At 37.6% G+C, this 14010-nt stretch overlaps 1 protein-coding gene across 2 annotated transcripts in view; it reads right to left on the bottom strand.

The window, feature by feature from the left end:
- Positions 1–14010, bottom strand: part of CBLB (Cbl proto-oncogene B) — a 129035-nt gene that overhangs the window by 51512 nt on the left and 63513 nt on the right. For both annotated transcript variants that reach the window (XM_036389484.2, XM_036389493.1), the window contains exon 4: positions 8937–9083. In XM_036389484.2, coding sequence (XP_036245377.1) covers positions 8937–9083 — 147 coding nt within the window. The remainder of the gene's footprint in view (positions 1–8936; positions 9084–14010) is intronic.

Below are 14010 nucleotides of genomic sequence, written 5' to 3'. Positions count from 1 at the left end.
ATACACTAAATTCAGCAAGCCTTTTTTCTCTGCAGTTTTGTGGGATAGGTCTTTTATCTTCTGCTTTCTTTAAATAAAGGTGTGAATTGGTTGTTGAAACCTGTTAACTCCTTTTTCTCAGCAGCTATTTTATAGAGTTATCATTCCTAAATACTTTGAAACAGCATCAGGGATTATTTCTCCCCCAGGGTCTCTCTCCAGTTTACCCACACATATGCTGGGCTCTTTGAGACCTTGCAGACAGCACACACCCACTAAATGCAGGTGTTACTGAGTCTTCTCAAGGGGAAGGTTTGTGCAGTGTCCTCCCCACCTGCTCCTACACCACTGAAACCCGGTGACCTTTCAGGCACCCTGAGAAACACATCCTCTGGTACAAATCTGGGAGGGGTCACAAGCATGAAAGAAGCTTTCAGAGATGGCTGGCAAGTTGAGTTTCTGTCTGAATTAACATTTCACTGCTCCTGCTTTCTTGTGTTTTAGGGGATATACAGCCTTTGAAGGCACCTGTTCATGACTGAGTCTGAAGAGTTATTTTAATTTGGGGTTTGGTTGGTGGCAGAGGCAGTGGAAGGGGAAAGAGAACAGGATCAAGGTTGAGACTGGGACTGTCCTAGTTAATAGCATGTTTAGATTGTTATTTAAATATATACATATGTTTACATGTATAAAACACCTGTCCTTATAGAAAGAAAAAAATAAAATCTGTTTGCAATGAAACCACTGTCTGCCACATTCAGCTCCTGAACCACAGAAGGAATCTCCTATAAATATTTTCAGGGATCTTTGTAATATTTGTTGCATCATGTCCTAATGATACCTTGTGCTAGAGGCTGGCAGATATTCTCCACATGCCTCATGCTATTAGGCTGAACCTGTGGACACTTGTCTAGGAGATGAGTCAGTCAGCTCTGCCTCAGCCCATTAGAAAGATGTGATTTGACATCCTGGTAACATTACTTGTCTACAGAATTAGGCTGAGGAAGTGCAGGTCTCAGAATTTCAGGTATTTAATTGTAGTTACATAAGATATCCCTTGTGGAGGAAGTGCCCATGACTGACTCCAGCTGAGACAATGTTCTGGGGAGTCTCTCACAGGAGAGGATGGCACTAAACAGTGACTGCACTTCCCTCAAATGTTTGATACCCAAATTTTACAGCACTACTGCATATGCATACATTACAAACAGATATACCCAGAACTTTGGTAACAATTTCTCTTTTATAATACAATTTGAGGAAAAGAAAAATCAGACTAAATTACACGTACATACTGTTACTGTGCTCCATGGTAATTTATTGCAACCCTCTATCAGCTCAAAAATCTTCAGAGAGATAATTTTAGAAGGCAACAAAAATATGAAGAAAGCCACAGTGTACATGATGTACAGCAGTAAAAGAATAGAAGGACCTTTTCCAAGGAAATCCAAATCTCTACCTGCCAATCTTTTAGGAAAGGATTTATACACAAAATGTCCTTATACCACCTTTCCTCATCATTAGAGTAGAAGCAAGCCCATGACAATTCAAGGAAAGAAAACAAAATAAAACAAATTATCCTGAAAAATATTTCCTTAAGAGGCTTTCTGTGCATCTCTTAAACCAACTAAACTGTCTGGATCTTGGGATTTACCCTGGGATTGTTTTTTAAAGAGTCCTGTCAAAAACCATAAAATAAGCCATTTCTCCTTTCAAAAACACTAAAAAAAGCCATTTCTCCACAGGCCTCTCTAAATGACACCATTTCTCTCCCTTTTTTGTGCAATAGTACATCATATTTGAAAAAAACAATGAATTTTAAAGTGTTCTAACTGAAACAGAAGATTTTAAAAACACTGCTATATAGGATGGTATCTATTTACTATTGTTGGCACACATCAAAGCAAAGTATGACTCTATAATCTCAAAGACAGTGTTTTAAACACCACCCACACAACTTCCATATGCTTAAAAGAAAAGGATTAGTGTCTATCATGTGATTTGCAAGCAATTTAGCAGAGGAATTTAGGTCCTCTCTTCACTCCTGTCCTGATCATGTGATTTTCTTAAACTCCCCAATGTTGTTACATTATTAAAAAGAAAATACATTAAAATAAACCTGGAGATGAAGCATATATTTCCCGAGCATGAAGAGTACAGTGCTTGTGTAAAACTGCAGAGATCCAGCTATCCTGGAATGTCAAGTGACACTGCTTCCATTTGAACCAGAGCAGACCACAAGAATGTCTAGGGAGGTAAACACGTACCTGTATAACTTACACTTACAGTGAACATTTTTGTCTGCAAGCAACTCTCTCAAATGCTGCCAAAAAATGCACCATGAAAAGGCCATTACTGTTTCCAGAGCAATCTCAAAAATATTCAAGCAAATACTGACCCAGATAGAAACAACATTCTTTGTAAATCTGCAGTGAGCAATGTGGATTTTGACTTATCACCACTGAAAACAGCATTTTCTTAAGACTGCTGCTTCAGTTTTAAGCGAGAGGCCACGTTTCCACTGCTTCTGAACTGCAAAGAAAACAATTGACACACAGAAGGCTTGAGAAGTTGAGTCCTAAGGGTAAAAAGGAATTCTGCCATATCATGCCAGTACAATTGCTAAATAGTTATATCATTCCCAACAAATACAGATGAATCTAATGAGAACAGAGAAGCTAAAAGAGAGAAAATCAGCCATACGAAATGGAGAAAATATACCACCTAAAAATGGCCACTTCCAAAGCTGTGCAACTGGACATTGCTAGAGAGACAGCAAGTTCCTTAAGACATACAGGAACTCTGTATTCCCCAAGTGTCCCCAAAGGGATACACTTCTCTGTATTTTCAATTCTGATTTCTAACCACAAACCCAAAGCACGCTCATGCTTTTGCACATCCTTTTATAATTAAAACGTTGCCTCTTCTGCCTATCCAAGGAGAATGTGTTCTGTCTCACAATCTCGTGTGCCAAGGATCAGAACTTTCTTTTATCTTTTCTACATGCCATTTTACCTTATTCTTAGTTACCCAGGACAGCTGTGAAGACTGCTCTTTTCCATTTTCTAATCCTGTCTTGCAACTTTCTACTGACTTGCTCTTCTTCATAACATTACCTGTTGCCTTATTCAAACTTTTTCATCTTGGCATTTGTAAGAAAGAGGTCTAGAAAGATTCCTGTCTCCAGAGCACCCAGAGAAGAGTGCCTTTTGTTTCTAGCTCAAGTTTAAACAAGTTTATCAATAAGGTTGTGCTACTGCTCAGCTGAAGAAGGAAGCACACTCCAAAAGCCCCATTTCTGTTCCTCTCCTCCTCTTTAAAAGTTGCTAGAACACCTGTCTTGACAGTGATGAAGGTGATGGCATTTGTATCACTGCCCCTTCTGCTTTCATCTCTGTCTTTGGCTTCCCTTTACACTTCAGTTCATACTCAGATTTGAAGCTCTTTGGGCCAGGACCAGCTCTTCAGTCTGTTTAGGCAGTAATGGGGCTCTTGGGCACTATCAGCAGCAAGATCAAAAAATCAAGTGATAAATTGAGGGGGTTAACAAGGTGTGAAAACTTAGCTTATCTGAGGTCTCTTGAACTTGAAAACTGAACTAAAAAAATTTAACTGTCAGATAAGTTGTGCATTGTGGTCTGCCTGTTTTACTGCTTCTTCTGTGAACCCAAACCACTGAGACTGTGTCTGCTCGATCCTGAGCCAAAAAGCACTGACCACAGCAGAACCACAGCTACTCAAAGTTTAGAATATCAATTTGAAATGCACTATTTAACTGCTGTAGAGAAATCAATAGCCACATTTTTCATAAATTCAAAAAAAAAAAAAAAACGTGTCAGGCCTCATCTGGAAATAAGTACAGGAATATTAAAATAGTAATGTCTCTGATACTAACAGTGAAAGAATTTCTATTTCCTCAGCAACTAAAAGGTGGGAAATCAATTTACCTGAAAACGATAATAAAAATGCTTTAACATTTTAGAAGTTCCACAATAAAGAACAAAAAGCTTAAAAGTTAAATGAATGGCAGAACTATGGAAAAAATTAAAATCTAAGAATATTGACATTTTGCTGCTGATTCATTCTGCAACATGAAGACAGCCACAAATCACAAATTTGTGTAACAAATTTTAATAGTTACCAAGCCCTGCATGACTTCTGTAGTTTTCAAATTCAGAAGCTGAAAGATCTGTTAGGTCATCTTGCCTACTCTCCTTCTCAGCTCAGGCTTGCTCCCTGTGGCATTTTGCGCATTTCTACTCAGAAAAAAACCAAACAACTGTAGAAGATGTAAGGTGCTATTAAAACGAGCGAGAAATCAAGAGAAATTCTCATCAAGCATTATGTAGTAATAAAATGTTGGTAATGAAGATGCTATCAGATTTTGTTTTATATGCATGTTTACAACCCATTGGGGGGGTTACTAAAGTATCTGTAAACAAATATAACTGCTGATTACATGCCTTACAATTTCACAGTTGCACTGAACATTACTGCTTAGCCATACATGTAACTAGCACTTGCTTCAGCACAACTGTAATGGTGAACCAGGGGTGAAGATTCACTCCACTGAAACCATTTGCTCCAATCATTGTACTCCAGCAATCACTACACATTCAAAAAAATCACATCTGCTCAACTTCACCACTTTCCTGCTTTGACACTTCAAGTTCTTTCTGCTATGGATAAAGCTTGTGCCAATTTATTTCTTAGTTCTCTTTCAGTCAGCTCCTTCTTATTCTTTAAGAGGCTCTCTTTTTCCACATAGCCTGTGAAAATGCCAGAGACAACCTATTCCAGGTATTCAGCCTTTGGAATGTTCTCACTCATTCCTGATTTTTGTTTTCAGAAAGCAAATCCAAACAGTCTATTCCCCATCTCCCTGATATCTTTTCTCTGTCAGCTTCCTTGACAAAATCCAAGCACCAAAATAATCTGGGGCCTTCTATTGAATACTGCTGACCCCCTCACCTACCCCCTAATTTGGATACATGTTTTACTTCATCCTTGCAGAGAAATCAATACTTTTTCCTTCTTCATTAGCTTCTCCTTCCACCTAGACAATCAAAATCTCATTATCTCCCACCTTGATTTATCAATCCTCCCTATACGCTCCTAAACCCCACATTGTGTCTCCAGATCCCTTCCAAACATCCTATAACTTCCAAGGTCTCCCATTCTCCTCTGAAATGTACAGTAGTGGAAAAACCCCACAATTTTAAAGGCTCTGATTGTGTGCTCCTTTTACACTTTATGCCTGTGTGAGGGCTGATGATTTACATTATTGATATATCTGCTGCTCTCACAAAGCATTCTCTCCCAGATGAGCTTCTCCAACTGCTGGCATTGTCTAGAAGTTTTTTAGGGGTGTACCATAAAAGTGAAAGCTGAGAACGTATTTGAAGGCCAAGAATATGTGGTTATCTCAGCACTTTGCTCTGAGGGAGCCATTCAAATTGCTTGCTGAGTTCTACACTCAGTGTACACACAGTGTACACACTGTACACTCAGTTCTACACACAGTGTTTTCAACAGAAATCCAAAGAGCAGCTAGATGTATGATCCAAAGAGCCCAGCCATTTATTTTGCTCATGAGTTTGAAGCCACACGAATTTACACTTGGCCAGCTCTAAACGCAAAAAGAAAGATTGCAGACTGTGACACTTACTAGTAACAGGATAAATAAATTTAGTTGCAGCTGCACAATTTTGCAGCAAGTGCTCAGACAGACAAACATAAGGAACAAAATTAAAAGTTCCCCATTCGCTGGAAAAGAGCAGTAAAAAAAGCAATTGGTTTGTTTTTTTTTTTTAAAGTCCAAACTGGACTCATGAAAACTGTATGTATTGGATTTCACTCTTCAGCAAACTAGCAAAATGCAACATGTTTCTTTCTGTAAAAGGAAGTGTAGGTCACATTTACATAAACTGAAAGCCAAACAGTCAGCTTAAAAATATAAATTACTATTGGTGACCTTCTTGCTATTTAAAATATTTCAAATTAAAAGTTAAAAAATTTCAGAAAGAAATTAGTGCAAAAAGCTGATTTGATAAAAAAAGCATTCAATTCATTATGTTTAGAAACAGGAAAGTTTTTATGATAATACTATGTTGAAAAAAATCATGAATTAATCTAATACTTCCAATTCCCTCCTTCCAATCAGATCAAACTGCAATAGAAATATTTTTTGGTTACAGTTTACCATCAGAAGCCAAGATCCAGCACAATTTTTTATTTGTGCTCTAATCTTGAGCAGCGTTAGTCAGTAACCCAAAGTAAGGGCTGCTGTTCAGCAACAAGTGAGGGGTCCAGGCTTGCCCTGTAAACAGAGCTACAGCCAGGGAACACACAATCAAGTTCCTCCCTGCACTGCCTAAGTAGACTTGGGGGTCAGAAAGACCCAGGGGCCTACCTTTAGGTTAGAGAAAAGTATTATGAGTCATTTGCAAAACCTTTATGCAGGCTTTGCATTTAGGGAAGTGATACCAGCATATTTGCAAACTAAATTGTCACAACAGGTCCTTTGTAAAGGATGTGGCTTGCAGATATATCTGCCATATATTTCTAAAAGGATTAGAAAATAATTAATGTTTAAAAAGCTTCAGGCATTCTGTTTAACAGAGATTAAGCATAATGCCAAATAAACTTTTTTCTCGTCTGTTTGTTTGACATATATGCTGTTACATGTTTTATAGTTACTTAAGCCCTAAACTAAACCTGAGGTAATGGCAAGGCTGCCAAGCACAGATCTACTGCTCGTTGCTTAGAACATGAGCATCAAAATCAGCTTCCCTTTATTGGAGAGGAGCTGGGAACACCAGTAAATGTGCTTATTTACTTGGTCTGAAAGTAAAGCATCTGACCAGAAATAACTCAAAAAAAACTTCAGGCTATACTACAAAACCAAAGATACATACGTGTTTAACTGCAGGTCACCAAACTGCCTTGATTCTTAGACATTTAGGATGAATTGATGTTTGAGGTAAAAAGCCAACAAAACCCATACAATCAGTCACTCTGCCTAAAAAAAACCAACAAAACAAAAAAACCCCTATCAAAGTACACAGGGGAGAGCAGAGATGGTCAGAGGGTTTGTAATATGAACCTTGTACTGCAGGTTCATATTTAAAGTTGCATTCTATACAGAAATTTAAATAAGCAGGAAAAAAACCAAAACCTAGAAAAGGCATGGCAAGAGCTCTGGGCCATGTAAGGTTTTAGAAATAAGAGGTCCAGGAGATGAGTGAGAAGAGATTAAGTATGTGCAAGAAAAAGACAAGGGCAGAGCTGAGTTGTTCAGATGAAGCCATGCAGTTGAAAGATTCTCCTTACCAGCCTTGTTCTGATAAAAACTTACTAATGTGTTGTAGTATCCCACTGTCTGACACCTCAAACACCTACCTATTGTGTCATCTACCAATGGAAATTGGCAGGACTGGACCATTGGAAGGAAACTTGAAGGAAATCTCTTGAAGCTCCCATGGACAGCAGAAGTCAGTGGAGAATCCCAAAGAGACAGCACAGAGAATAGGGGAGCTGAGGAAACTGGCTCAGATGAAATGATAAAAAGAAACAGCAGCTTGCAGAGGAGGAGAGCTGTAAATCCCAATGACAGAAATGCAATTTGCAATCAAGACATCTGCTAAAGGTCATTCAAGGACAGAGCCCAACAGGAAAAGAGAAGTACCACAAGGAAATTTAAATTCTGAGAGTTCCTAAGCAAAGGGGGAAAAAGAGGAAGAAAAAATAGCTGTACTGAACATGATCATTAGTCATTTTATCAAAGAATCCTGTTTTTCCTTTCTTGACTGACATGCTTTTGAAAAGCCTTGTCTGATAGAGAGCCCTTCATGTCACTTAAGTTAAACCTTCAGAAAAATTTAGCTGAACTTTTGAAGTTATTTTGAAAATTATATTCACATTAAAATGGGTAACACGGAACATGGTTAAATTCCTTTTCTATAACAAAACAGAGGACTGATACAGCAACTTCATCACACTCTGACATTACTTACATGGGAAAGAAATAACCAGAAAACACCACCATGAACCCAGAAAGAGGAAAGCTGACAGTGAGTGTGTTTAGACTAACAAAAAAAAACCCATGGAAGTGAAACTTGCAAATTCACACTGAACAGAATTGATTTGTGAAAGTGCCAACCTACTATGCTGGTATTCTAAATAAAAAATTACTTACTTTATAGAGCTGTTTATGCTCAGAAGATGCAACAGATTGTTGCAGAAATTATTCTGCCTACATTGTGCAAGATACCAGAGCTGATACCATAATGACTGCTCTGTTATAATGAAAAATACACCAACCTATGCCTCTTATGTCACTGTTACATTTAAAAACATCACACATGAGAAAGTGAACAAGCTGCACATCTTCTACTAGCTTACATGTTTATTCTAAATGATTTTTTTTTCCCAGAAACAAACAAAAAATCCCACATATGCCTACTTTTACATTTTCACTGCTGCATTTCCTGTATAGATTAAATCACATATCTACATTTCACACACTTCATTCCACCACATACTGTTCTAGTTACAAAGGTAAAGAAACATACTGTCCATGAAACTAAGATCAAGTTCCTAATTCAGACTTTAGAGTTTTCATTTGTAGAATATATATATATATATTTAATATGAAAGGACATTATTTGCCATATACTTCATGAAAGCAATATACTATCTTCACCCTATAATGGAACAAATAAACTTCTTGCAGTAAGACTGAAGCTAAGCACCCTTGACAAAACTACCTTTGAGCAAATTACAGCACTGGAAAAAGAAAAACCCACTAACGATGAATTCAGCAATTTCAACCAATTTAAAGACCTAGATAAAAATTATCTTCAAAACACCCACCAATCCTATTTGGATTTGTGAAAAGTTCATTCATTTAATGCTTATGTTTAGAAATAATCGAGGAGTTTACAAAAGTCACTTACTTATCTCCAAAGAATTTTCTCCAGAAATCTGCAGCATCGGCTTTGGTGATGCGGAAGTTATCACCCTGGAATTGTCCATTTGGAAAAATAGCCTTGATTTCTGCTAACATGTGGCTGAAGATGAGAGACAGCTTTGTAAGGTTTCTCCTGCAGATATAATAGGGAAAAAATCACATGAAATCCTTTGAATTTAATAAATTTAATCAATCTTTCAGTATTTCACAAATCCCATGTATTTGTATAACACTGTGTGACACAAGAAAAAACACTGAGCTTTCAACTGAAAACACAAAGAAATACAAATCAGTGGTTTGTGTTTCCATGGACTTCTGAGGACATATTTATCACAAGTCTCCATGAATATAAAACCATAATATAAAAAAAAACTGTTTCTTTTTGGAAACAGAACAAATTTGAGTTCTCAACTGCATATTCAGATACACTTCTTGTGCATTATGTTTGTGTGTTTCATTAACCCATTGCAGAACCAAGAATTGATACTAATTAGACAGCTTATACATTTTAAAAAAACCCCAACCAACAAAGAAAACAAAAAACTACCCCACACTCAAAAGTATAAAATTAGAGTTTTGTATGTGACAACAAACCTGTTTCATTCCAGGTTTCTAGAAATATAAACATGGCATAGAAATAGATTTACTCCTTTTTCCTATGATAGTTATATTATTTTTTTCAGTTTTCTCTTAGTGTATCTACTTCTTGCTCTCCTTTCAAATGCTTTCTAGTTAAAAACTTGCTTTCACTAGCATATTATAAATGATAAAAAATATATATTATAAACCATATATATGATAAACTATATAAAATTATATATCACTTGTTGTAAACAAAACAAAAAAAAAATCAAGCTTTTTTGCTATTGTCTCATTTCCATACATTTTCCAGGCTTGTATCAGTTAATCAAAAATTACTTGGCTTTTGACACAGAAATCCCATCTAGTATAGTGCAAAGAACAAAAAATCCTTAGATGCAAATAATCCTTTTGTACAGAAAAATCTGTGGGAAATGGTCAGAAGAGGAGAAAAGAAAGAAGAAGGAAACTTTATGAGAGTTTCTGCCTGGAGATTCCTTGATGCTCCTTGCAGGAAAAAAAGGGCCATTTCCCAAGCCAATATACAAAATAGAGGAGATCGAGCAGTTTGTGATGAAGGATTTGTATTCTTGTGGATTCTGCTGGACTATTTTAGTGTGTTAGAAGAGTCCTATGTATGTCAAGCCAGTTCAGCTTTAACCATCTCAGGTATTATTTAAAAATGACTCAAGCAATTTAATGAAAACCACACATGCTTAAAATGCTTATCAATCATGTAATTTACAGTCTGTTTAAAGACAGTATTTTAAATAAATTCGAACTTATTCTTAAGTTCCTTGACACATGGAAATATTAAGATTTGACACTCATTCTAGTTGAACATATTTCCTGCGGTCTTCCTAAAAGAATGCTCAAAATTTAGCAGCGAGGTGGTAACTATTTCAACTACATTTGTGAACTTTATAATAGAGATTTCTGTGGAAGCTGTGTTGCAGATTTTCTATAAGTTTTACTACCAAGAAAATGATGATAAAGTTGTTATGAAAACATAAGTAATTTTAAACAAACAAAGCAATCCCCGATGAATACACTCTCCCTTCCATCAAGATTAAGAATGGCTATAGGCTAAGTCATTCAGTGTCCTCTAATTCCTTCAGCAAAATCAGATGTCTATAATTATGATGCTCAATAGTTCCTTGCTATCCCCCCTGCCTATTTCCTTTGTATTTTAATTACACCCATGTATTCTTTATTATTTTACTCCTCAGAACTCAAGCCTGATGCAGAGGAGCAAGCAACAGCTTTTTTTATGTGGCTTCCTCGGTCTGTCCTAGACCAAAATTTAACAAGAAGCTTTCTGTACTTGGGACAGATGGGAACACGACTCAGCGCAAGTTTGAGCAGAGCTCTGCCTTGCCTGGCACAATCAGTGTCCCACATTAATGTGCTGTGCTGCAGGGGCTCTTTTCAGGTACAAATGCACCTAGTGAGCCTGCTGGATCCCTGAGGCTTGAGCCCTGCCATGAGTTAAGGGATGAAATCACACAGAGGTGCCATCTGGGGCACTCTCTTGCCCGGAGGGCAGCGTGTGTCTGTCCCTGCAGAGGCACTGCCTGCTGGGCACAGCTGCACAGGACATGGCCAGAACATGGCCAGCAGCTGCTAGGATGTGGGCAGCAAATGCACAGGAGAGACGCGCTCCCAAATGGCTCCATCTAAATCACAAAGCCTCTTCCTTCCCTCTTAGAACAGCATCAGTCACTACGTGCATCAGGACACTTCTGTTCCAGTATACAAAATCATAAGGAAAGGAAAAAAGTAAAACTATTTTTTGTTTGCATTTGTATAAACAAGAAAAAAAATATTTTAACATCTGAGACAGCTTCTTTTTATATCTGATGGCAAAGGTGAAACTTGAAACCAACTAGAAGCTTGTCTGTGCTTGAACATATATCACAGCATGTACAAACAGCAAGAGATGACAAACTCCTGGTAATTTATATGCAGGACATCTGGTTTTCTCTCTTTAATTTTGATTCTTGCTCTATGAGATCATTATCTCAAGTCCTTCTTTGGTATCAAAAAGTCATGATAAATCATGCCTCATTTTTTCACTTACATATTTTTTTCTTTAGAACCACAAGGAACATATTGCACCATTTTTGCTCAGATATGCTTATGTGATACCAGATCTCAGTCTCTTCTTGAGGCAAAGTTACAAAGCTCACTGATTTCAGAAACTATTTTCAACAATTATGGTGCAGAGATGATGGCACTGGGGTGGGCCAGTGACTCCCCCTCTCTGGGCATTTCACTTGCCTGAAGATGGCCATCCATTTCAGCAATGTACTTTTCCTGTCTTGGGGAGGGCTTTCCCAGGACACCTCAGGAAGCATGTACTCCACTTTATCAGACCTGGCAGTCTGTGTAGATGCATTTTTCAACTTAGGATGGCTCCCTTCCTTCTCCCATATGAAGGATGGACCAGTGTCAAAAATTTTCCATCTTCCTCTCCATGAATAATTTTTCCATCTTACTTTCCATTCATAAGTTTAAGACAAGGTATTAATTTGAAAAAACAACAACTAAAACCATCAAGGTTTGGCAATTTAGAGAATAATTCTAATGGAAGCCAAAGAACCATTCGATCTGAGCACCTATTTTAGGTCTCATTGCCACCATGAGATTGTAAAGAATCCAGTCTGCATCTCCTGCAGTAACAAAGGCTTTCTTCTCCAGGTCACAGCAAAGACTGATGCAGTGGCGAGGGGACAATTGCACTGGCAGCCTGGTGGAGCAGAAGAGCTGAGCAGATAGAGATATGCTCCAGAGACCCTTTGACTCACTGGATTCCAGCAGGAGAGATATCCTAAGGGATCACATTGGAGCTACAGCTCAAAATAACACCATCCAAATTATACACAAATAGTGGTTTTAATGCCTCCGCAGCCAGCCTTGAGGGTTTAAAATTGTAATATACTTTTGCTGGCAACCTGGGGCTGGTTAGAGGTGGAACTTCTTTCCTCAGCTGTGGAACAGAGCACAGACATTTTATCTCTGCAGAGAAGGGATTTCATGCTGATGAGAAAAACCTTAATTTGGTGAAATTAAAAATCAAACAACACTGCTTTATACTAAAGTGAACCAAGATGATCATTTGCCAGTATATAATAGCTACTGTGGTAAAATATAACAATATTTTAACACTAAATGATGTTATGTCAACAGCATTTTATGTAACACACAGTGTAGGTCTCATCCATATTACTTGTGACATACTCAACACCTCCTAGCTGATGATTTCCTATAATTCAAGCTTAGATTTTTGCTACCTTCCTTTCACTGAGTCAAACTAATGCCATACAGGTCAAATCCCTTGTAGAACTTGATTTCTGAAGTACCATTTTGTCAGTCATAGTCTATGGTTTGTTGCCAACCATCTTTGCCCATGACAGATTTACTGAAGAACCAACCCGGTCAGAATCGACCCCAGAACACCCAAGATACAAAGATTAAATACTGAATTTTTATTTCACATAAACTTGTAAAGATCTACTGAATCAGTAAGCATCTTTTGGTTAATGAGAAAGATGCATTTTTTAAATTTCAAAATGAATGTCTTTTGAAGTTATACCTCATCAGCAAGATTTCTAAATAGAGATCAAAGCCTGAAGACAAGAATTTTGGATTTCTTCACTTCTCAGCAAATTACTATATTCTGAATCAATTTTCTCTTCAACTGTCAGGAGTGAGGTCAGGCTAGAGAATACTACAAAGATTTGATTTGAAAATTGAAGGACTTTAAATATCAGTCATATGCAATGTGAAAACAGGGCTTGATAATGGAGATACTACGACATCCCAGCCAAACCAAAACAGCAGCAGCTGAGTAGTAGGAGGTCTGAAAGCAGTCCTGCCCTTCTGGATCTGCTGAAAAATTATGTAAAGCCTGATCAACATGCAATAGCACAGATAGGTTTTGGCTGTGTCAACTTTGTAATCACTGCATGAAATTCATTTTACTTGCTGGAAGGCAATATAGTCCAGCAAACAGGACTGGACAGGGAATTAGGCAGTGTCACTTCCTTTCTGCCACTGGCTTTAATTTTGAGATGGAAGGAACACCTGAGCCCTGCATTTACTGCAGGACATGGATGAACAGAACAAAATGCTCAGAGAGCTCCAAACTTGGAGAGCTCTGAACAAAACACACAGCAGATACAGCCTGTGCATAAATACACAAAGCAAAGCATCCATCTGTGCCCTGGTCCTTCAGAATTATAGGATGTTACAGACAATAACCAAGACAAAGTCATTTTAACAGTAGATAGTTGTTACTCCTGCAAAAGCTTGAAAACGTTTATATCTACCTACATACTACATGTACATATAATTTCTGCTTTCATGCCCATGTATTACTATGCCCATGAAAAAAAAAACAAACTACCTTTTACAACTACAAATATTTCTGAAAAAAACCCTCCAGTTTGGAAAAGAAGTATGAATGAATATCTCTGCAG

The sequence above is a fragment of the Molothrus ater genome, chromosome 2, assembly GCF_012460135.2.
Source record: "Molothrus ater isolate BHLD 08-10-18 breed brown headed cowbird chromosome 2, BPBGC_Mater_1.1, whole genome shotgun sequence".
Lineage (NCBI taxonomy): Eukaryota > Metazoa > Chordata > Aves > Passeriformes > Icteridae > Molothrus > Molothrus ater.
Note: the sequence above shows the minus strand (reverse complement) of the source record. Positions and strands in the feature narration are given on the sequence as shown.